The sequence below is a fragment of the Mauremys reevesii genome, linkage group 13 (genome assembly GCF_016161935.1).
Source record: "Mauremys reevesii isolate NIE-2019 linkage group 13, ASM1616193v1, whole genome shotgun sequence".
NCBI classification, from domain to species: domain Eukaryota; kingdom Metazoa; phylum Chordata; order Testudines; family Geoemydidae; genus Mauremys; species Mauremys reevesii.
In genome coordinates, this window is record NC_052635.1 from 46,068,028 (window position 1) to 46,089,030 (window position 21,003).

At 48.7% G+C, this 21,003-nt stretch overlaps 3 protein-coding genes across 14 annotated transcripts in view; 2 read left to right on the forward strand and 1 right to left on the reverse strand.

The window, feature by feature from the left end:
- HELZ2 (helicase with zinc finger 2) overlaps window positions 1-10,100 on the forward strand; it is a 47,600-nt gene extending 37,500 nt beyond the window's left edge. For all 3 annotated transcript variants that reach the window (XM_039498493.1, XM_039498494.1, XM_039498495.1), the window contains 5 exons: window positions 1,136-1,270; window positions 2,551-2,769; window positions 4,597-4,753; window positions 5,333-5,500; window positions 6,667-10,100. In XM_039498493.1, coding sequence (XP_039354427.1) covers window positions 1,136-1,270; window positions 2,551-2,769; window positions 4,597-4,753; window positions 5,333-5,500; window positions 6,667-6,788 — 801 coding nt within the window. In that variant the 3' untranslated portion in view covers window positions 6,789-10,100. The remainder of the gene's footprint in view (window positions 1-1,135; window positions 1,271-2,550; window positions 2,770-4,596; window positions 4,754-5,332; window positions 5,501-6,666) is intronic.
- A 1,479-nt stretch (window positions 10,101-11,579) lies between these two features.
- FNDC11 (fibronectin type III domain containing 11) lies at window positions 11,580-16,677 on the reverse strand. Its single transcript, XM_039498498.1, is given in 3 exon segments — window positions 11,580-12,631; window positions 16,580-16,608; window positions 16,610-16,677. Coding segments are annotated over 3 exon segments (1,047 nt in total). The 3' UTR covers window positions 11,580-11,681.
- PDYN (prodynorphin) overlaps window positions 16,635-21,003 on the forward strand; it is a 98,659-nt gene continuing 94,290 nt past the window's right edge. For 8 of the 10 annotated variants that reach the window (XR_005587842.1, XR_005587843.1, XM_039498500.1 and 5 more), the window contains exons 1-3: window positions 16,701-16,784; window positions 17,542-17,656; window positions 17,811-18,135. The gene's annotated coding sequence lies outside the window, so the exon portion shown is untranslated. Of the gene's footprint in view, window positions 16,679-16,700; window positions 16,785-17,541; window positions 17,657-17,810; window positions 18,136-18,836; window positions 19,644-21,003 lie in introns of those variants that run through there. The other 2 variants (XR_005587844.1, XM_039498503.1) reach the window with 2 other exon arrangements.

Consider the following 21,003-nt stretch of genomic DNA (forward strand, 5'->3'; position numbering starts at 1 on the left):
GCTGTTCTCGGCGAATGGGAACTGCAGGAAGTGGCGGCCAGCACGTCCCTCGGCCTTTGTCGCTTCCTGCAGCTCCCATTGGCTGAAAACAGCGAACCCTGGTCATTGGGAGCTGCGATCGGCCGAACTTGTGGATTCGGCAGGTAAACAAACCGGCCCGGCCTGCCAGGGGCTTACCCTGAACAGTGTTATCAAACCCTAGTTTGATAACACTGCTCTAGACCGTACCTCACTACTCATTGAAGTTTGCAGTCATATTTCAAAACTGTCCCTGATGGCCCCTGTGGTGATGCATGCACTCTGTGGTGTCTCCTCCTTGTTTTCGGCAGCATGGAGCACCAAGCAGAAGCACTAGGATGCTTGACGTTCTGCCACATTATGAATCACCCTTTTATCTTGCAAGTGAGGCTCAACTCCGGTCAAACTGGTGTGATGCATCCCAGGCTCAAGTGGACATTGCACATCTGCATTCACACCCCTCTGCATAAACACACATACCCAAAAAGATCATGTGCACACACGTCAATATAGTGTATAAACACACACTTAATGGGGGTCTATTATGATGGTGACAACTGCAGTATAAAACTGGTCTATATGCTCCCTAGCTAATTACTTGACCCAAGTATCTCATCTCAGCCCCACAAGTGCAATCTTTCAAACATGCTAAATCCATATTTTGGCTTGACTCTCCTAAAAGCACATTTGGAGCTGGAGAGAAAAGTAGATGGAAGATGTGGATGCTATTTTGGCGTTCTCTGGAATAGGCATTTGTCACTGCAACCAGAAAAGGTGCTGGCCCGGATAGACAATCTCAGTGTGATGAGATGTGTTGTGCGTGTCATATTGACCCACCTGGCCCTGGCCCTGAAGTTGGAGAATATAATGGAGATTCTGGCAGGCTTTTGCTCAGCAAAGTGTCTTGAATAACAAGTGACACCTAGACTGTAAGCTAGGGACTGTGTTCTTTGGTGGGACCCTGATCCTGGATTGGGATTCATAGGGGCTGCCTGAATAGAAATAAAGAGTAATAACGTATGTGCCTTCACACACATTCCTCCAACAAGTTAACTGGAAGGAGTAGGGTGGGAGAGGCAGAGAACTGGAGCCTATGTGTTCACTCCATGTATTCCAGGTTGTTTTGCTTGGGGACCATAAGCAGTTGCGGCCTGTGGTCCACAACGATTTCTGCAAGAGCCTTGGCATGGAGACGTCCCTCTTTGAACGTTACCAGGACCAAGCCCAGATGCTGGACACGCAGTACCGCATGGTAGGAGTCCCGTGGTGGTCTTTCTCCCACCTCCCGCCATAGGAAGTGCTGTTGGCTTGCTCCAGCCCGTTGGGATGCGGATATTCTGCTGTAACATCTCCTCTGCCCGGGATGCTCCTCTGTTAATCCAGAGTCTGCCCTGAGTATTTACCTTTAGGGAAGCCTTCCTAGATACTGTTTTAGTCAGGATAGGCTACTCTCCACTGCAGAAGAGCTTTCTGAACTTGGTTTTCTCAGCTTCCCTAGAATGTTCGCCAACTTTTCACTAGTTCTTCTCGCCTCTTAGATCGTCAGCTGACAATGGGCAGATACAGGGTCACGGGGGGGTTGCTGATATGTTTAGTGTAACCCTTTAGTCGATCTAACTGGCATATTGTTAATCAGTAAATACACATTCCTATCACTGATACTGTCCTCCATACTCCTATTTGTTACCTCCACCCACAGGTTGTCTTGTCATAAATTAGACTGTGTAATTTCTTGCATCTGAAGAGGTGAGGTTTTTTATCCACGAAATCTTATGCCCAAATAAATCTGTTAGTCTTTAAGGTGTCACCGGACTCTTTGTTGTTCTTATGGAAAGACAGTCCTTGTCTCAATGTGCCTAGTACAATTGGGCCCTGATCCTGACTCACACCTTCGGATGCTGTCACAATACAAATAATTCATAGGTCCTAATGCTGGAAGGGACCATTGTGATAATCGAATCCGACCTCCTGTATAATGCAGGCTCTGGGATGGCTCTGAATTAATTAATTAGCAGTAGCCACCTTCAGTGGGTTCAATACTGGAGGACTTACTGCTTTATAGAATGCACAAGTGTTGATCTAGGTGACGCAGGCCAAAACGGCAGTCACCGTGCTGCTTGAGCGGGCGCTGCCTTCCGGTTTAATTGTCAGAAGAGCTTTTCTGTAAAGCATTGGACATGTTATAAATAGCAGATGGGCAAAATGTTGGTTGGCCTCTGATTTTGCCCATGCAATTGATTGATATGGGAATACACAACTCAAGGGGCTGGATACCCAGTTGTCACATGCAGAATGCGTGTTTACACACCGGCTCTCTTGTCCATATCTATCAGTATACAGGTGACACTGAATTTCTTGCCCTTTCCATAGGGGCAGCATTTTGGAGGCTATTAAGAATGGCTCTGTAGCCGGTTGTATGAAGAGCTATGGCTTGAGAAATTGCTGGTAGACAGCCTGCTTAAAGAGGTACTGTGGGACCCGGAGCTGTCACTCTTGTTACTCACCCAAGGTTCTCTCCTTTTGATCTGTCAGCAAAAGGACATCTGCAGGTTCCCATCCCAGGAATTTTACAGGAGCAAGCTGACGACCTGCCCCGAGCTTAAACGCGCTCCCAGCGCACTCGAACACAGACACAAAAGCGGCTGTCCAATCATCTTCGGGCACATAGAGGGGAAGGAGCAGAGTCTGATGGTCTCTACCGAGGAGGGAAACGAGAATTCCAGGGCTAACCTGGAAGAAGTGGAACAGGTGGTGAGTAGCCAGCAGGGCATTTTTTGCTGGCAGATGGTGAGGGTGGAATAAGGCAGCACTTGGACTTAGGGACATATTGTTTGACATCTGGTATTGTTTGCTTGCTGGGTGGGTCCCATATAATAGTTATCCAGCCTGAAATGCTCTTCAGCCAATCAGCTGCGAACGTTGACGGTGGTGTTCAGTCTATGCAACCCAGCTGCCATTTTGTCACTGAAAGGAGTTGCTAAGAGACGCATAAGATCTAAACATTAATAAGGTCAATGCATCCATCGAAACAGCACAGCCCTCGCTGTGCCCATTGTACAAGCTGTGACGACACGGTTCTCGCACCATCTCTCAGGCCCGTGCTGATGGACACTTACGATCAGTCTGCATTCATAAAATTCTGCCAGGGAGCCTCATGCTTCTTGCCAGCCACCTGTTTTCTGCACAGCGAACAAGCTCTGGCCCCACCTTCCTGTGTGCTAGAGACAGTCTTTGTATCAATCAGCCATTGGTGAAATACCACAATGCGTCTCGGTGAGATGCAGGAGCAGGTTTCTGTGCATGGAGCGTATCCTGCTAGGGAAGGACGGACTCCAGTGGTAACGGGAGAGTGAAGGTTGAGTCCCACCAAAGCTCAGCTGGGGGAAAGGATAGGGCTGCTCCTGTCTCCCCGTCCCTTGGGCGGCTCCATTATTCCCTCTGTCTATCAAGTCCCTGGTACAGCCAGACTACCACTACCTCTTAGCCATGCTCTCTTCCCTGGTGGCTGGCAGCAGCAGAGGGAGCAATGAGAGTAGATGAGTCTTCCCTGCCCTCAGTGCCAGGAACAGAATGGCCCCAGTGACCGGTTGGTGTCCATGGAGCCCTGGTGGAGGTACTGGAGCTGACAGGAGCTCATGGGGAATCTCAGAGACTGTCCCAGGCAGCCCCTCGCATTCACTTGTTTTCACACATCCAGTGAAAGGCCCAGGCCCAGGCTTGGTCTGACCAGTGGGGCTGGGCCACGTTGTTCGGGAAAGCCCGGCTTACATCACTATTTGGTGAGCACAAGCCAGTGCACAGGCTGGTCACGGGGAAAGCATTAGAGTGATGTTAACAACTGCTGCCTTTAAACGCTGCTGTAGCCAGCACAGCTCTGGTCTGCCGTGGACGGGCCCCAAAGGGAGCATTGGTCAGGGCTTGCTGAAATATCCAGCACCAGTTCAAAGATGTATGGTCCTGCTGATGTCGCAGCTAGCAAAGGCTCTCCGCAGTGTGTCAGTGGGAAGCCCTTGCTCACCCTTAGTTAATGTGGCTACCAGCACAAAACCAAGAGGAGATTGTCCTGCATCTATTTCCCCCCCTCTCCCTTTTTAATTGTCTTGTTCCTGGGTTGACACAGTGATGTCACAAGGAGTTGTGCTCTGCCTCACTGAGCCCTCGGAGAGCCATGGGTAGGGCTGGGAAAGCCAGGCTGAGTTTCCCTGCTTTAATGTTAAAATCTCTGGCTTTGCTGCCCAAGAATAGCTCGACACCAGTCTCTTCCTCCACCCCCTTGGTCTCCTCGCCATGTGGACGGAGATCGGGGAGAGGCTGGGATGAGCGGTGCAACCACATACCAAACCAGTGTTGGTGAAAGGGGCCACGTGGACAAGGAGCCAGAGTGCATCACTGAGTGGGGTGTCAACGGGATGGCATAAAGCAGGAGGGAACCTCGTGTCTTCTCTTCCTTCTTCCTTCCCAGTCTGAGGGACCTGTTCTCCTCTGTCCCTCCATAGCAATTCCACCTGTGTGTGGAATGAAGGGAAAGGCTGTTTTTTCGCCCAAACAAGCAGGAGCTCATGTTGTGTTCCTCCTCAGGTGAGGATAGCAAAGCAGCTGACCCTGGATGGCACCATCAAGCCAGTGAGTGTTGCCATCCTGAGCCCGTACAACGCCCAGGTGTCGGAGATAAACAAGCGTCTCACCCAGGAGGGTGTCCGTGGGATGACGGTTTGCACCATCATGAAAAGCCAAGGTAAGGTCGTAGGGAACGGCAGAATTCTCTATTTTAGCTTCCAGCTGGTGTGAAGTAAGATCATTACCCTTCCCCACCCTCCTGTGGGGTACAGCACCGTGTCACACTGAATCACCAAATCTCCTGGGTCAGGGCTTGCATCAGCCACCAGGAGAGACCCCACGGAGCTGACGTTCTGGGTGATTCTTGGTCGCAATCGGCAGCGAAGGGAGCCCTTGAAATACGTATTTAGAGAAATCCCCAAAATCTTTGTGTCTCAGAAAACCAGCCGCATGGATGGAGCGCAATTGTTGAACATAAGTGAAGAAATTAAATGTGAATGACGCTTGGAGGGGAGGTCGGGGTTGCTAAAGTGAGCATTCGTCATAGAGCCAGGGTTTGCAGCTGCTCTCGTAAAAAAGACGATGGGATACAGTAATGGCTCCAAAGCTGTAGGAACACAGCTGTAAGCTGCGATATTCTAGACTTTTGCTGTAGAGGAATGGATGTTATTCCAGTAGGGAAGCATAACTGGACACTTCCTGGCTAAATGCCTTTAACTTCTCCATCAATAAAACTGGTGCACTTCCTTCTCTCTAGGGAGTGAATGGAAGTATGTGATCCTGTCCACTGTACGCTCCTGCTCGCGATCGGATATTGATAGGAAACCCACCAAAAGCTGGCAGAAGAAGTATCTGGGATTTGTTATTGACCCAAACCAGGTCAATGTAGCCATCACTCGGGCTCAAGAGGGGCTCTGCATTATAGGTGAGTCTCCTGGGAAGGTGCATGAAGCTAGGGTGGGAGAAGGAAGTGGGGATCCGAACTTAGAGGCAAAAGAAGATGGTCTGTCTTCGTTTTTCTATCCGTTACAGTGTCAGTGATTTTGAAGTTCGAGTGGCTGGGAACCAACCCATGTATTGGAACTACCCGTCAGAGTGGAGAGCAGTGATCATATGCGTCTCTCGCATGTTGTTAACATACATTGAGTGTATTGCCTTGTTTCTCTGTTTTTGATCATATTCTTTCTTTGCTTGCATGCTGGATCTCTAGTCCAGCAGTCTAGCAAGATGAGGCCCTGAAACATAAACTCTTGTGTCAGAGGCCCAGTCTGAGGCCTGAAGCCTGAACCAAAGTACTTCCAGGCATTGCTAAGCAAAAGCTGGGCTGTGAGCCAGAGGCAGGCCCCACTCACAGAAGTTGGCGAGAAGAGGGCTGCTAGAAGCAAGTGCATCTTAAAGGCAGGGTCAAAAGGACAGCCTGATGGATAGATCTGTTTGAAACAACATGATCAAAGGAGGAGACAGCCCCTAATGAGCCAAGGGGCTGTACCTCAATACGTCAGGAGGGCTGAGTGATCTGTCCTGTAACTGTATAAAAGTAGGTCCTGGAGTGCGCATCTTTGTCCGGCCTAGGGGGCAGTGGAGTGTCCGCCACTGACTGAGCTGTGTCCATTGCCGGGGGCACATATTCGTAGTATGTCCTGTAGAGTCTACGGGAAACTATTACTGTGCTTCGTTTGACAATAAACCTGGCTCGGGTTCCTTCGTACCTTACTAGAGTCTGTGGTTGTTGGGGGTCTCTCGGGGTTTGCTGTGTCCGCTACCTGCGCAGAGCCAGGGCAGCACACAGAGGGAACACGCATGCAGCCGACTGTTACCATCGTGCAAGAGCAGAGCACCACACCGGTAGCTACTGCCTACAAGCAGAATTTGACCTGTTGGTCACTTGGACAGGATATGTTTACAGTGATGTGGCAATGGGGGGGGCCTTGGCTGGGGACTTCGGAGCTGAAGGAAACGTCCCCCCGGGTTATCCAGCAGTTTGGCTTTTTTCTCCAGGCCCAGAGGTTACAGACGGGTCCGCCAAGCGTTCTGTGGAAACAGATTAGCCTCTTCTGCTCACTGTTTGTTGTTTTTCCCTTCTGCCAACAGGAAACCGTTATCTCCTGGAATCCAGCCCTTTGTGGAGGAGACTGCTGGAGCATTACAAACGGATGGGATGCAGCACTTTGGCTCACGACATTCGAGTCAGGAAGAAGTCAGCCCTTCGCTGAGGTGAATGGATCACAACTGGCTAAACCAGTCCCTGCCCGAAATGTTTGCTGGGCCCATTGGGGAACAATGCTGCATTCAAGCCTCATTTTCACCCGTCAGGCAGTAACCAGTGAACAAAAGGCACCAGGGACTGGCAAGCTGCACTGTCCTTGCATGTTGACCACTCACCTTAAGCTTTTTTTAATGAAAAGGCAACCTTGGATCAAGACTTTCAGCATTTGCAAACCAAAAAGCTTTGGTGCAGGGGGAGGTTGTGCCATGTTGTGGAAGCCAAGAGAGCCTCAGTGGAATTCCCAGCCTGCCTTTTTGTGACAGCAGCTATTCTTTGGGGACCAAATAGATATTTCCACTTCATCAGGAGCCGAAGGATGGCGTGTGACAGACCTGCAGCTGAGCTGTGATGTGTCGTGCTAGGATCAAGGCTGCCGAGTGCTACCGCTAATTCTGAAACCCAAGGCCAGGAACCTGCTACAGCTATCTCATTTCTCAAAGCAGAAAGAACAATCTGTGTTTTACTTTAAATGAAGGAAGAAACAGGGAGAAAACCAGCAAAACCAAACCCAGAACATGAAATATTCTTGGCCTTTAAGAATTGGTAATTATCAATTAGCCAAGGCTAAGTATTTTTATAAATAGACATATTGACTCTTAGTCAAAGGAAGTTGTGATGACCAGTATAAAGCAAATGAAGACCATGCAGGACAACCTCTACCAGCAGATTTTGACATTGTAAAGATATTTTTAAGCTGCCCACCTAGTTTTACTTGAAAATGTTTCCTCGTGTAAAGAATGTTTCCTCGTTTTGTTTTGTTTTAAAGCTGCTTCTAACTTATTGACTTTTAACTCAGTGAACTTTGCTTTGCAATCAAAGGCCCATTCTTTTGGCCATGTGATATGTATGTGTATATATTTTTAAAATAGCCAAATTCCTGTGCACTGGGAGGTGTAAATCAGTAGAGAACAGGAGGCTGACAGGAACAGGAATTATTTTTCCCAGTAATTCAGTTCTGGTCATGCCTGTGTAGTAGTGAAATGGTGCTCAGCACTGAGCCTTGTTAAGCTGGAGCTGCTTATGTAGGTGTGGTATTTCTGGGGGACAGCACCCTAATCTCATTAGTCCAGTTCTGACTATACGTGTGCCTGCCTCAGCACTCTCTGAGACCAAACACACAGACACCTGTAGATGTCCATGTAAGACTGATCCAAGCTGCCATTGCAACAGTTTGTTGTTTTTTTGTTTTTTTTTTAATCAAATGAAAACAATGTGGGCCAAGTGTCGTCCCTGTACTGACCTTTGTGACTTCAACAAGAGTTGTAGCAGGGATGAATGAGTGTTGTGTTTGCAGGGCTCCTTTCCCAATGGGAAGGAATGTGCAATAAGAGAACCTGAACAGCCAGCATGTAATGTCATGCTCCATTTCTGTGATCCTTCCTGCTAGGTTTGAGTCATGTGCAGCCACGGAAAGGACAGAAGCTGTGGAGAAGGTTCTCATTCCTCTACTGTTTGTTTTGAAACTGCTTGCTTGCTCTCCTGCCATGTAGTAGACCTGGTTTCTGGTGAAAGAGAACACACACATCTGCTCTTCTAGTACTGCAGCATTTGGGTCCAAGTCCCATGTCTGAGGAAAGAATGCAGAAGGCTTCCTCATTATTTCTAAGGGGCACTGGGTAAAGGCTGGTCATAGAATCTGAGGCCGGAAGGGATCACCACCTCATCCAGACTGACCTCTTGTGTATCACAGGCCACTGCACACTAAGCCCAACCACCAAAGTTTTACAGCCCTCAAGAGACCAAACTCTTATGTGCCACAGGCAGAGAACAGGTGAGTTCTCAGGCCTGACAGTTGTCCCACATTGAAGCCTCTTATCTCAAGGATTCCAAATGGGCCTTGTTTTTGCAAACTAATTGTTTTTATGACTCCAGAATAAATTCTAAACAGGGGTCGCTTTGTGGACTAGTGAAACGGATGGTGACGGTATTGGAATCCTTAAACACTTCAGTATAGTGCACGCATCCCACAAGAGAGAACATTGTATAGCTCGCACACTCATCGTGGTCCCTTTAAGCCCAGTGGGCCTTATTCTCCTCCCTCTAGTGTAAATCCAGCATTTCTCCATGGAAAGAATGCAGGTTACACCAGAGTACAACTGGTATAAATGAGAGGAGAACCAGACGCACTGTAGGGGCTTAGTTTGATACTGCTGAGCATTATTTAGCCGTGTTACTTTGGCGTGTACCATTTTCCACTTGTTTGTATTTAAAAAAAACAAAAACAAAACACCCCCCTCTCCGCCAAACTACTACACCTTGTGAGGCAAAGTCTAGAGTGAAGTACTTTGTCCAGTCACTGTTATCTTACAAGGCAACAGATCAGCATCTTCCCGGAAACTTATTCTGAAAGAGAACGGTCCCATAACCTGTGTTTGAAAATGCTGCCCTGTGGCCTACCAACTACAGTGAGATCGCAGCTCAGACTGCTGGGTTGCATTGATGTTGTAAATAGGTAGTTGCATAATTGATCATGTAGCCTCAGTAGCCAGGGGTTAGTAGGAAGGGCAATTAATGTAACGTTTTGTAGAGACTATTACTGATAACTGAATACTGCATTATGGACATTGTGCTTCTGGATATACAGAATCAGAGAAGTTAATATGGAAAAGACTCATTAAATGTAGTCCAGCTTCTGATGCGTAGAGAGATTTGAATCAGTTATTTATGATGGAAGGATTTTTACATAAAACTATTGACATAAAGACAAACCTTTTTTTATTATGGGGGGAGGGAAGAAAAAAGCCCCCACTATAATTCCCTGGCACGTGTCTGGCACGATGGTGTGCAGTTTGTCGGCCACATCACAAGCACCACATCTTGGAGTTTGATTAAAAACAAGGCTTGTGAATGGTAAAATAGATCAGAATGGTTTCCTAGGGAGATGCTATGAGTGGGAAATAGTCTTTCATCGTAAACATCAGGAGTTGAACTCCAGCTGGTGCTGACCATAGGTGCATGCCCAAAGAACAGCACAATGGCTGCAATTTGGGTGGAAAGGTGTCCATCCCAGTCCTGAAACCCCTGAAAAGTCATGCACAGCCCACTATGCCGTGCGTCTGACAGGAGTCGTGGCGGGGTGGGTATGGGCTGTAGCGAAGAGGTTGGAGTACAATCTAAGCACAGCACCCTCACCACCCAGGGCTGGTGCAAGGATGCTTCGCGCCCTAGGCGAAACTTCCACCTTGTGCCTCCCTCGCCATCCGCGCCCCCGCCCTGAGGTGCCCCCCCCATGGCAGCACCCCACCCTCTGTCCTGAGGCACCCCCGCTGCCCCAGCTCACCCCTGCTCCGCCTCCACCCCGAGCACACCATCGCTGCTTCACTTCTGCCTCCCAGGCTTGCAGTGCCAAGGAGGAGGCGGGGCAGGGGTGAGCTGAGGCGGCCCTGTCACCACCCCCACTCCATACAGCTTGTTCTTTCTGCAGGATTGGGGTAAGGGGCTGTCTTTGGGTTCTCAGACGGAAGACAAGCACCTGTTAAAATTGCCTTTGTGGTACACGTCCATTCATACTGGAGGGTAGCGTCGCTTTCCCCACCACTGCCTAGACTTTGACCCTATGTGAGTTCAGGAAAGGTGATCTGCATGTAGAGTAAATAGTGTCTCAGGCTTCAAGCCGACTGACGTGATTTTAGCAATCTCCCGTGGGTCTGCTCCTGCTCCCAGTAAAACCAATAGAAAAATCTTCCTTGGCTTCAGTAGGAATAGACTGTGGTGCTGTTCCTGAGGAGCCGTTCAGCTGTGTAGAATATGATCCACTGCAATAAATCAGTTTTTAAATGGAAATAAAATGTTACATGTTGTGAAATGCAAATTAAGGAACCTTAAACGTGACAGGTTTTTTATCTTGTGTGTGTCTGTAATGTGTGACTTGTAACAGGTTTGGAACAACATTTTGGATACAAATATTTTTATCTGCCCCTAATGTTTTTAAATAAGAACCTCAACATTCCTGTTTCATATTTAAGCCATAATTGTAAAGATGATTGAATTTATTAAATGAAAAATGTTTATTTATGGGGATGAGGTCTCTGTGTGTGTGTGTCCATGCGTGAATAGACTCTGTGCTGTATTTAATTGAAAGGATTCTACAGAACTGAATCTGGACAGAAACATGGGAAAAGAGGAAGTTAGCATTAACCCCAATATTCAACAGAAGAAAAACTGTTTTACAGAGGTTGATCACCCTGGAGATTTTGCCCTCTCCTGTTTTAAGTCAAAAAAGGATCTTTTCCTGCACTGTAGAGTATTACCATGGGATGGGAAATGAGAGGGCAACTACATGGCAGAGGCTGGTGGAAGGAACCTGGGCAGTGGTGAGTGACCGTGGGGATTGGGATTTAGGTGAGTATGTGCGTGTAAAGAGAGCACTGTTGCTGTGACAAGGGGCAATGAGGAAAGGACACAAGGAGTCGGGGGGGGGGGGGAAGGGCAATGAAAAGTGAGGACATTATGTGGGATGAAAGCACTGGGTCAGCTGTTGATTTGTAGGAAGGCACCGGACAGTGGATAAACTTTCCCTAAATTGTTTTGTGTCAGACACAATGTGGTCATCTTGTTACCCACGGCTATAGTCTGCTTAGCCTACTCGCTACAAGGGGTAGCTGACCTTCATCGGCAACGGCTGGCACAAAGGGTGGGTGGAGCACCAGGTGGTGGTGACTGTTAAATTGTGTTGTTTTCAGACCATAAAGATGTATATGAGGCACTTTGTGAAATTACAATTTAAGACAGAACAAGCTCAATTTTTATGCAAAAACCTTTAAAAATACATTTTAAATTTTACTTATTCAACTTCTTTGAATTGATAAAATTAGAAAATTCTCATCTGCTGCTTCATCCATCAGGGTTCGCACATGGTGCTCTCCATGTCTTCGTCAGGATAAGGTTTTGTCTTCAATGTGATGGTATCACGCCACTGTTCATAGACGAGTGTGTAAGCCTCTGCCCTTTTAACTGTGAATCTATAGGATCTGTCAGACAGCAGGTTCCGGATTTCACACATGTTGGACGTGACCGGCATTATTCCACACTGGATCCGCTCTTGCTGGGCTCGGGGCTCCAGTAGCTTAAACCTGAGTTCATACTGTTCAGGCTGTGACTGTTGACTTGTGATAAACCACTTGAGGCTCACCCAGTCCTCATGTGCCACTGATTCCTTTCGATCAAACATCACTGGCATCTTGGTACTCAGAACAAGCCTAATGTGTGGGATTTTGGTAGCTCCAACATCCGACACCAGACGATGCTTGACATACAACCTTCCAGGAACTAGCATGGCAAGGAAATTATCCATCAGCTCAGACAGATTTGACAGCTTTTGCTTGACTAAGTCCCACTTGGCGAGGAATGTTGCCATGTCATAGGTCTCCAGGAAGTGGACCAGCTCCTCCCGCCCCTGTTCCAATTGTTCTAACAGGTCAGTTAAGAGCAACAACTGGATTTTGGTTTGGACTGTTCCCACCTTCTTCATCCTCTGGAATCTCCAGGGGTCAATCAGCTGGAACATTGTGGTGGGCAGCATGAGGTGGTTCTGGTCTCCCAGTGCCAAATGCTTGGGCAGAATTTCAATGTAATAAGAGCACTTTTTCAGAAGCTCAATTCGCTTATGGTGGCGTTTCAGCAGGTGGAGACTCAAGTCAGTGTGCAGGAACTCCAGCACAATGTTCTTCCTCTCCATGTACATCTTCCAGGTTTCATTCTCCTGATCCTCCTCTTCGCTGTACAAAATACTCTGCAGATTGTTTTCTATCTCATTCAAATACACATCCATGGTTCCAAAACTCATAGTTGCTGTGCAGGAAAGCAACAATAACATCATTTAAGAACCAAAGGAAAAGCAGTCAATATGGAGCATACCATGATGGTGACTGCTGTTTCCTTATACTTCTTTAATTATAAATTATCTTAGAAATTAGAGATGGGATAAGAACTGTTAGACTCAATCAGGCTCCCTGCCAATGCAAGAACGTTTCTTTCTAACATTATGATTTTGTCTAGTCTAGTCCTAAATATCCCAATCAACTGGGCTCCTGCTATTTCCCTTGAAGGACTATATCTTTGTTTAATAGATAAGAACATAAGAATGGCCATACTGGGTCAGACCAATGGTCCATTTAGCCCAATATCCTGTCTACCGATGGTGGCCAATGCCAGATACTTCAGAGAGAATGAACAGGACAATTGGTGAGTGATCCATCCCCTGTTGTCCACACCTAGCTTCTAGCAATCAGGGTCTAGGGCCTCTCTCAGAGCAAGGGGTTGCATCCCTGACCATCTTGGCTAATAGCCATTGATGGACCTATCCTCCATGAACTCATCTAATTGTTTTTTTTTTTAATCCCACCATAGCTTTGGCCTTCACAACATCCTCTGGCAAAGAGTTCTATAGGCTGACTGTGTGTTGTGTGAAGAAATGCTTCCTTTTGTTTGTTTTAAATCTGCTGCCTAGTAATGTCATTAGGTGACCCCTGGTTCTTGTGTTATGTGAAGGGGTAAATAACTGATCCTGATACTCGCACATTTTTTCCTCATCTCATTTGTTCTATTGAGACCACTTTATACCGCCCTAAGTTATCTCTTTCTCCATTCTTGCTGGTCATTCACATCTCTCATATCTGCAGATGTCTACATCCCTCCCTTAGTTTGGTTAGCCAAGCTATACACACATTCAGGTCTTAGGCTTTCCTTTAGGAGTTTTTCCACCTGAGATGGGACTTGAACCCACAATCTCTGGCTTAGAAAGCCAACGCCTTATCCATTAGGCCACTGGGGCCCTTTAGGCAGCTGCAGGATATTGGCTTCAAATCAGCTTGGCTACTGTCTTTAAAAGACCTCCAATCTATCAACATCTTTCTGGGAGTGCAGTGGCCTGAACTCAATGTGATGGTCCCAGTGCTACCTCACCAGAGTTGTAAGGAGAGGAACTGTCATGTGTCCTTTCTGTTTGACAGTGCAACCCACTACTAAATGTCAACGTTTTGAATGACCAATCCTTCTCCCCACCTTTCGTTTAGTTTACATTATAATGGTTCAGAATGAATTATATTCATTTGCCTGTGGATGAAACGTGTTATTCTACACGCGTTTCACTGTAACAACATGACACACAACTCGTGGAAAATAACTGTGAACGAAGTAATCGTTAATCAGTCAGAAAAGGAACAATGGAAATGGCCCTTTATAACTCCACCTCTGCTCTGTCTCCTTCGTTGTATCTATTTCCTACAATGACCAAGGCAAGGGTACTATTTGATACCACTGCTGAGCCAATGTAGCCATGGAAGACCTACCTGTATTATCTTTTAGTTGAGGTATCTATGGCTTAGGTATCAAAAACAGAATTGTCAGCTAAATTCCGGTTCTTGAATCTTCACTGACAGTGATAATGACTGAATCAGAATGCAGCTTGTTTTGGATGCCAGTTTGAAGCCCATATTTAGGCTTGAAAATGGAACATAGTTGATATGGAAGACAAAGAAAATGTGCAATGTCAAGCTGTTGCTTTGCTAGCCTAGCTACGCTTCAATACCACGAAGAGGGTGCTAGTGCCACACGGAGAATAGCTCTCAAGTAGCTATCTGACATCCAGGGCATTAGCGGCTTTTTCTCAGAGAGTTGTTTTTTATAAAGTGGTTACAGTGCATAATTCTGAAATTTTACTCTTCCTCCTCACATGTTTTCTGACAAGACCGTGTTACCTAGTGGGTAGAACAGCACCAATCTGTGCCCCATTATCCTCATTTATATAATGAGGTTGGTAATACTTAACTTCATGGGGCATTATATTATGAGATATAATTAAATCTGTGACATGCTTTCAGTCTTTGGATTATAGAAGTGCAAAAGTGTCACTTATTTCTCACGGTGAGTGAGGGAATATCTTCTATTGGACCAGCTTCTACTGGTGAGAGACAAGCTTTTGAGCTTTCAGCATGTACCTTTCCCAGACCTGAAGAAGAACTCGGTGTAGATGGAAAGCTTCTCTCTCTCTCACCTACAGAAATTGGTCCACTACGCCTTGTCTCTCTGATATCCTGGGACCAACACACCATGCACTTACTTTAATGATTATCCTTTCAGTCCCAGGGATACTTTTTCAAGGATGTCCTGAATTTTGTAAACTTTATTCTTTCCACCAGAACAATGTGGGAAAACAAGGTAAAGCCAAAAATTTGACACAGATCAGCCCCAGGGCACCACAGTATAAAATGTAATATAGAGCTAGCAGTTTATTGGGTTATATAGCCCCAAACTTTAGATGATATAAAAACGAGCTCTTACAAAGCTAAATCAAACAGAAATATTTCTGTAATTATTTCTGCATTCCATTGGACAGAGATGCTTTTAAAACACTTGCGTGGTTTTATGGAGGAATAAGGATCTAGCTCAGGGGTAGGCAACCTATGGCACGTGTGCCGAAGGCAGCATGCGAGCTGACTTTCAGTGGCACTAACACTGCCCGGGTCCTGGCCACCGGTCTGGGGGGCTCTGTATTTTAATTTAATTTTAAATGAAGCTTCTTAAACATTTTAAAAACCTTATTTACTTTACATACAACAATAGTTTAGTAATATATTATAGACTTATAGAAAGAGACCTTCTAAAAACATTAAAATGTATTACTGGCACGTGAAACCTTAAATTAGAGTGAATAAATTAACTCAGCACAGCAGTTCTGAAAGGTTGCCAACCCCTGATCTAGCTGCATGCAACAATTGCAGGAATTAGGGCCTAAAAAATGAAAGCAGGGAAGATGCTGAAAATGAAACTGATTATAACTGACAGTGAAATTGGCTTATGCCTTACAGTTTGGTCAGAGAAAGCCAAAAGAGGCAGCGGGATGAGGGAGAAGTGAATTTAGATTTTAACAATGTGTTCAACTTTAGTACCTGAGGCTGATGTAAATTGTTGGGAGGGAGGTGCCTAATTCCCTGAGGAACCTTGGACAATCCCGGCCAGAAGGCCTAAGTGGCAGGCTAGGGAGAGCCTGGTGCTGCCAGTATGATACACAGGGTCTGGTAGGGCTGAACTGTGGCTGCTTTTGTGTTTTCTGTTGTCCCCTAGAAAGAGGTAATTGTTCCTCCTCCTTATGGGCATGACAGCGCAGGGCCCAGTCCGACCCTGATGCAACACCCTGACTCTGGGGGCAGCTGACACTCCAGCCGAGGGGCAGGTGAGGCGCTGGAAGGGAGGCAGCTGGGGTGCCCTGCTAATGGCAGTGAGGGGATCCGGGGCTTGCCCCCCGCCAGCTGGGGAGTGCCAGGCCTCCTTGGCTTCCTCCCTTTGTGCCCAGAGAAGGGACTCCCCCCCCCCCCACTGCCTTAGGGGGCTCCCCTGAGCCTCTGTGCTGGCTCCTGGGAGGGGCTGTCCACCCCCTCCTCTCTGCCCGCCATCCACCCCGGGAGTCCTTCCCTCTCCATACCCCTCCGCTGGGAATTCCCCCCTTTCTGCACCCTCCCTCCTTTTGGGGTCCCCCCTCCATGCCCCTCTCCTGGGCTCGCCCTTCCTGCCCCTCCCCCTAGGAACTCCCCCCTTTCTGCACCCTCCCTTCAGGGATCCCCCCTCCATGCCCCTCTCCCAGGATCCCCCCCTTCCTGCAGCCTCCCCCCCTTTTCCTGCACCATCCATCCTCTCAAGTATCCCTCCTCCATGCCCCCCCCGCTCCCTCCCCCGGCCCCCCTTTCTGCCCCCGGGGTCCCCTCGGGCTGGTTTCCCGCGGTGGGGGGCGAGGCTCCTGACCTGTGGCCGAGCCGGGCGGCGTGTCCCGGGCCGCTCCCTCGCCTGGGCCGGGCTGCCCTGGCTCCGGCCAGCCCCAGGCAGCTGCCATGGGAACCCATTGTTCGTGCAGCCCCCCCACCCCCGGGTTCCGGGGCCCGCCCCGTCTGCCCCCCGCGGGCAGGGGGGCGCTGGGCTGAGGGGGGGTTCGAGTGGGGGGGGTAAATGGGTGAGGGGCGGGGAGAGGCACAGGCAGGGCTGTGGGGGCGGGGAGAGGCAGAGGAGGGGGCTGAGCAGAGCTGTGGGGTGGGGGCCAGGAGAGGCTGTGGGGGTGGGGAGAGGCAGAAGAGGGGGCTGAGCAGGGTTGTGGGGGTGGGGGTGGGGGCCAGGGAGAGGCACAGGGAGGTCAGGGGTGGAGGGCTGGGGGAAGCACAGGCAGGGCTGGGGAGGTGGGAGAGGCAGAGAAGTGGGGCTGGGCAGGGCTGTGGGGGTGGGGAGCGGGAGAGGCACAGGTAGGGCTGGGGTAGGAGGCTGGGAGAGACAGGGAGGGGGCTGGGGAGGTGGGAGAGGCACAGGCAGGGCTGGGGAGGTCTGTGGGGCTGGGAGAGGCAGAGGAGGGGGGCTGAGCAGGGCTGTGGGGGTGAGAGCCAGGGAGAGGCACAGGGAGGTCAGGGGGTGGGGGGCAGGGGGAGGCACAGGCAGGGCTGGGGGGAGGGGGCTGGTAGAGGCAGAGGAGGGGGCTGGGGAGGTTGGAGAGGCACAGGTGGGGGTCTAGATGAGTGGGGAATGAGGGGTGGGTGAGTGAGGGGCATCTGGGTTGGTTCTGCTGCGCTGGGCAGGATGGGGGGGTCTGAGCTGGGTCAGTGGCATAGGACTGCTCGGGGGAAGAGGGTTGGTCTGTGCCTGGGGCTGGGGAGGACACCTGGAAACAGCAGCGTAGAAGCTCTCTTAAGGGCTAAGACCAGCCCTGATTTTTTTATTTGCAGTTTGTTTCTTTTGCGCTCCTGCCTGCCTGGTTTTGGATCCTATGATTTCAATGTCAACAGCCGGCAGGGAGAATACGGCTGGCCCATACCCCATCCCGGGCTTGCATGTGCCCAGGTACCTACAGTTATAGATTTCATTCCTACCTCCTTCCGCGTGGGCTTTGGGGCACTGAGAACTGTGCTTAGGACCTAAGATAGACATTTTGCTGCACAAAACTAACTGGTGCACATACGTGGCCCTGAGCCCATTTTCATTTTTTTTCTTTAAGGGGTTTACACAACTTCCTGCCTTAGGGCCAGATCCCAGATACTGTGTAGTGGCTGATTGGTGTATTCATGGCGGAAGGGGTGTGAGTAAGGGGATCCCAATGTGGCTCATAACATTTAAGTTCTACGTATGAAGACTGGAAGAATATCGAGAAGTGGACAGAGAACTACCCCAAAGGGGGAATCAAAGGACCTGCTAGGCAGCTGGAAGAGACAAGCTGCAAAGGCCTTCTGCTGAGACTGCTCTGCATCCACTCCTGGGAATGTCACCGGTTGGGACAGACGGGAGAGTCCCGGTCAATCTCAAGTGCACTCATGGGCTAGAAGGTGAGTGTCCATGGGGTTTGATTTACAGGAATTAACCTTGTGGGAAAAACAAGCTTTTAGTGCATCCTTAGGAGAGGGATTCTGCTCTACTCCCCCTCGGACCCCATTGCTAGGTCAGAACTTAAGGATGAAAGATAATTTTCTATATCCTTCCTCTACAAGAGGGCAGCAAACTTGTTTTCCCCCCTCTGTCAGTGGAAAACACTGAAAGATTTATGCTGTTTTAAACTTTGCCTCCTTGCAATGGGCGCGTGCTATTGAATAGTGACTAGGCAGGGGAAGAAATACGGGTGAGATGTTTTTGGCTGCCCAACATGAAGCATCCAAGTCACCTACCCAAAACAACCCCCTCCACACTCTTTCCCAGAGTAGAAGAAGGAAAACTAGACGGGTTTGGGAGGGTCCAGTGCAGAGAGAGAACTGAGCTGCTCATTTCCCCCTTTATGAGCATCTCCTTCATATGCCAGCCACTGCAGAGCCATCACTGTGTAGCCTCTAGACCCTCCTCCCTCACCTTTCACCCACTGCACACATGCCGCTCATTTCCCCCCTCCCCGCATTTTTCTCTGCTGCCACCCACCCTGCACTTTTCACGCACAGCACTCGGTTTAAACCTTCTGTATCCATGACCTTCACCTGCCACCCACTACATCTCCTCTTCTTGCACACAATTTATTATAGCTTATTATACCTTGATCCAGGCTCCTTCCTCCTCTTGATGCACAGTGACTCCCTTTGTGAACGTGCTACTTAGCACTGCTCTGGCACCGTACGTCTTCAGAATGCTGTCAAACATCAGCCAAGCCCTACAGCGCCCAGTGAGGCAGGCAGCTCTGTTTTACAGAGGAGGGACCCAAGGCACAGCAGTTAATGGCCTGCTTTTCAGAGGTGCAGAGTACCTGCAGCTCTCACTGAAGTCAATGGGAACCTCACTGATCAGTGCCTAGGAATGCTGGCCCATACTTGCTTGCCCTAGGTGTGACAAAGAGAGCGTTTTCTGTATATATTTATGAACTCTGCTTGCCTCAATTTCCCTCTGTACTTTGCATTGCTATGCAGTGGGTGCAAAAGGGTTAACACGGCTCCTGGAACAGCTCAGGACATAGTGTGGGTGTCAGCTTGCTGGGTCGCAATGAATAGATCTTTAAGGAACAGGTCACGAAGGGGTTCAGAGGGAGAATGCAGTCTCCAGTGACTGAACAATCAACACTCAACAGTGGGAAACTCGGTGGGGTTGTGAACTCAGTGTGGCCTGCCTGGAGACAAAGGACTGGGAAGTGACCAGCTGGGGACAATGGGTGGGCTTCTGGCAGAAGCTGGCTGCTTGCACCGGGATCTGACCAAGGCATCCGGGAGAGACAGAACCTGAAATGGAATCCATTACAGCTTGGCTGATTGATTGCTCTGGCTTGGCCAGCCAGCCTGTGTTTTAACTTTCATTTTTCTATGCTAACCTGAGCACTTTCAGTGCCGTGTTCCGGTCGTCTAAAGCTACTCTGTTCTGAAAACGCTGCTTGGTGTCACTGAAAATCCTTGCTGAGGGGCATTGGTCCCTGGAGAGGCACAAGTCTCAATGTGGACTTGCAGGGCAGAGCTCATGGTGTGAAGCAGGAGTGCTTGAGTCCAGAGACTCCTTCTCGGAGGTGTTGAGGCCATGAGGCCTACCATAAAGGAAGGGTGAGTTCTTGGGGGGCCGGCTCGCTGAAGGGGTCCCTCCAAGACACAGTTTAAAAGCTGAGGCAAAGCATTGACCCTGTGATGGGCAGGGCCAAGATTAGAATTGAGAAATTCCTGGCTCCCAGCCCTGTGCTCCATCCGCTGGCAAGCAGAAGCTCTCACTGTTGCATAGCAAAGTAACTGTAAAATGCACTTTGGTTTTGCAATGGATTCATCTGGCCTCCACAGTTTTTATGCAGTTTATGGTCACCTCATAACTTATATCCACCAGGAGCACTGTGCTAAATTTCTGCTGACACTGAGACCAAAGGTTAGTTCTTCCCCAATGTCTGTCTTCTAAGTCCTCTCCTAGTGGTAGAATATCTGGGCCTCTCCCCTGGGTTTTGATGTAGCTGCAGAGTAAATGATCACTGCTCTGAAGAGGTTCTAGTGCTAGTTGGGTACCAAAGAGCTCTTGACCAAATCCATCTACTCACCCACTGGTATTTTATAACTAGTGATATTTCCCATCATTGGTATGGTGACATAACATCACCCAAAGTACCAGTGTATAGGAGGGTAGGGATCAAACTTGGAGGTGATTTCTCTCAGCAAATGTGCAGTGCTTACAAATAGATAGCTGTGCAATACATGGAAAGCCAGTCTCAACAGCCTTTTAAAATCCTGCTTTATGTCCTAGACAAAGGTGTCATGGCAGGCACATCATCACAGTCTACCAGAAAAGCAGCAGCTGTCCCACGACTGCAGTGGACATCTGTATTCAGTGCTCGTTGCACGATAACAAACCCCTGTCAGCAATACACAAATAGTGTTTCATATCCCTGAAATCAGATCCCAGTCTGTTTGACATGTGTGTCTCTGGATGATGTTCGAATATACCAGCATCTGAGTGTACTGTATATGCTGAGATCTCTTCCAGACGTGCTTTTTAAAGTGGCGATTTCCACAGCACCCTTGGTAGCCCTGTTACAACTTGTGTGTGGTGGCCATGTGACACATCATGATTGCATTGGAGGGTGTAGTGTTTGGTCCCAGGATCTTGTTTTGCTGTCGGCTCCATAGGCCCAGTTCAATCAGACAATCACCCTGGCAAATCTCAGGTCTCCTGTTTGTACCCTTATTGTTCATACTGATGCTTCTCATCTTGGCAGAATAAGTGGAACGGAACAGCTCAGATCTCATCTGCCTCTC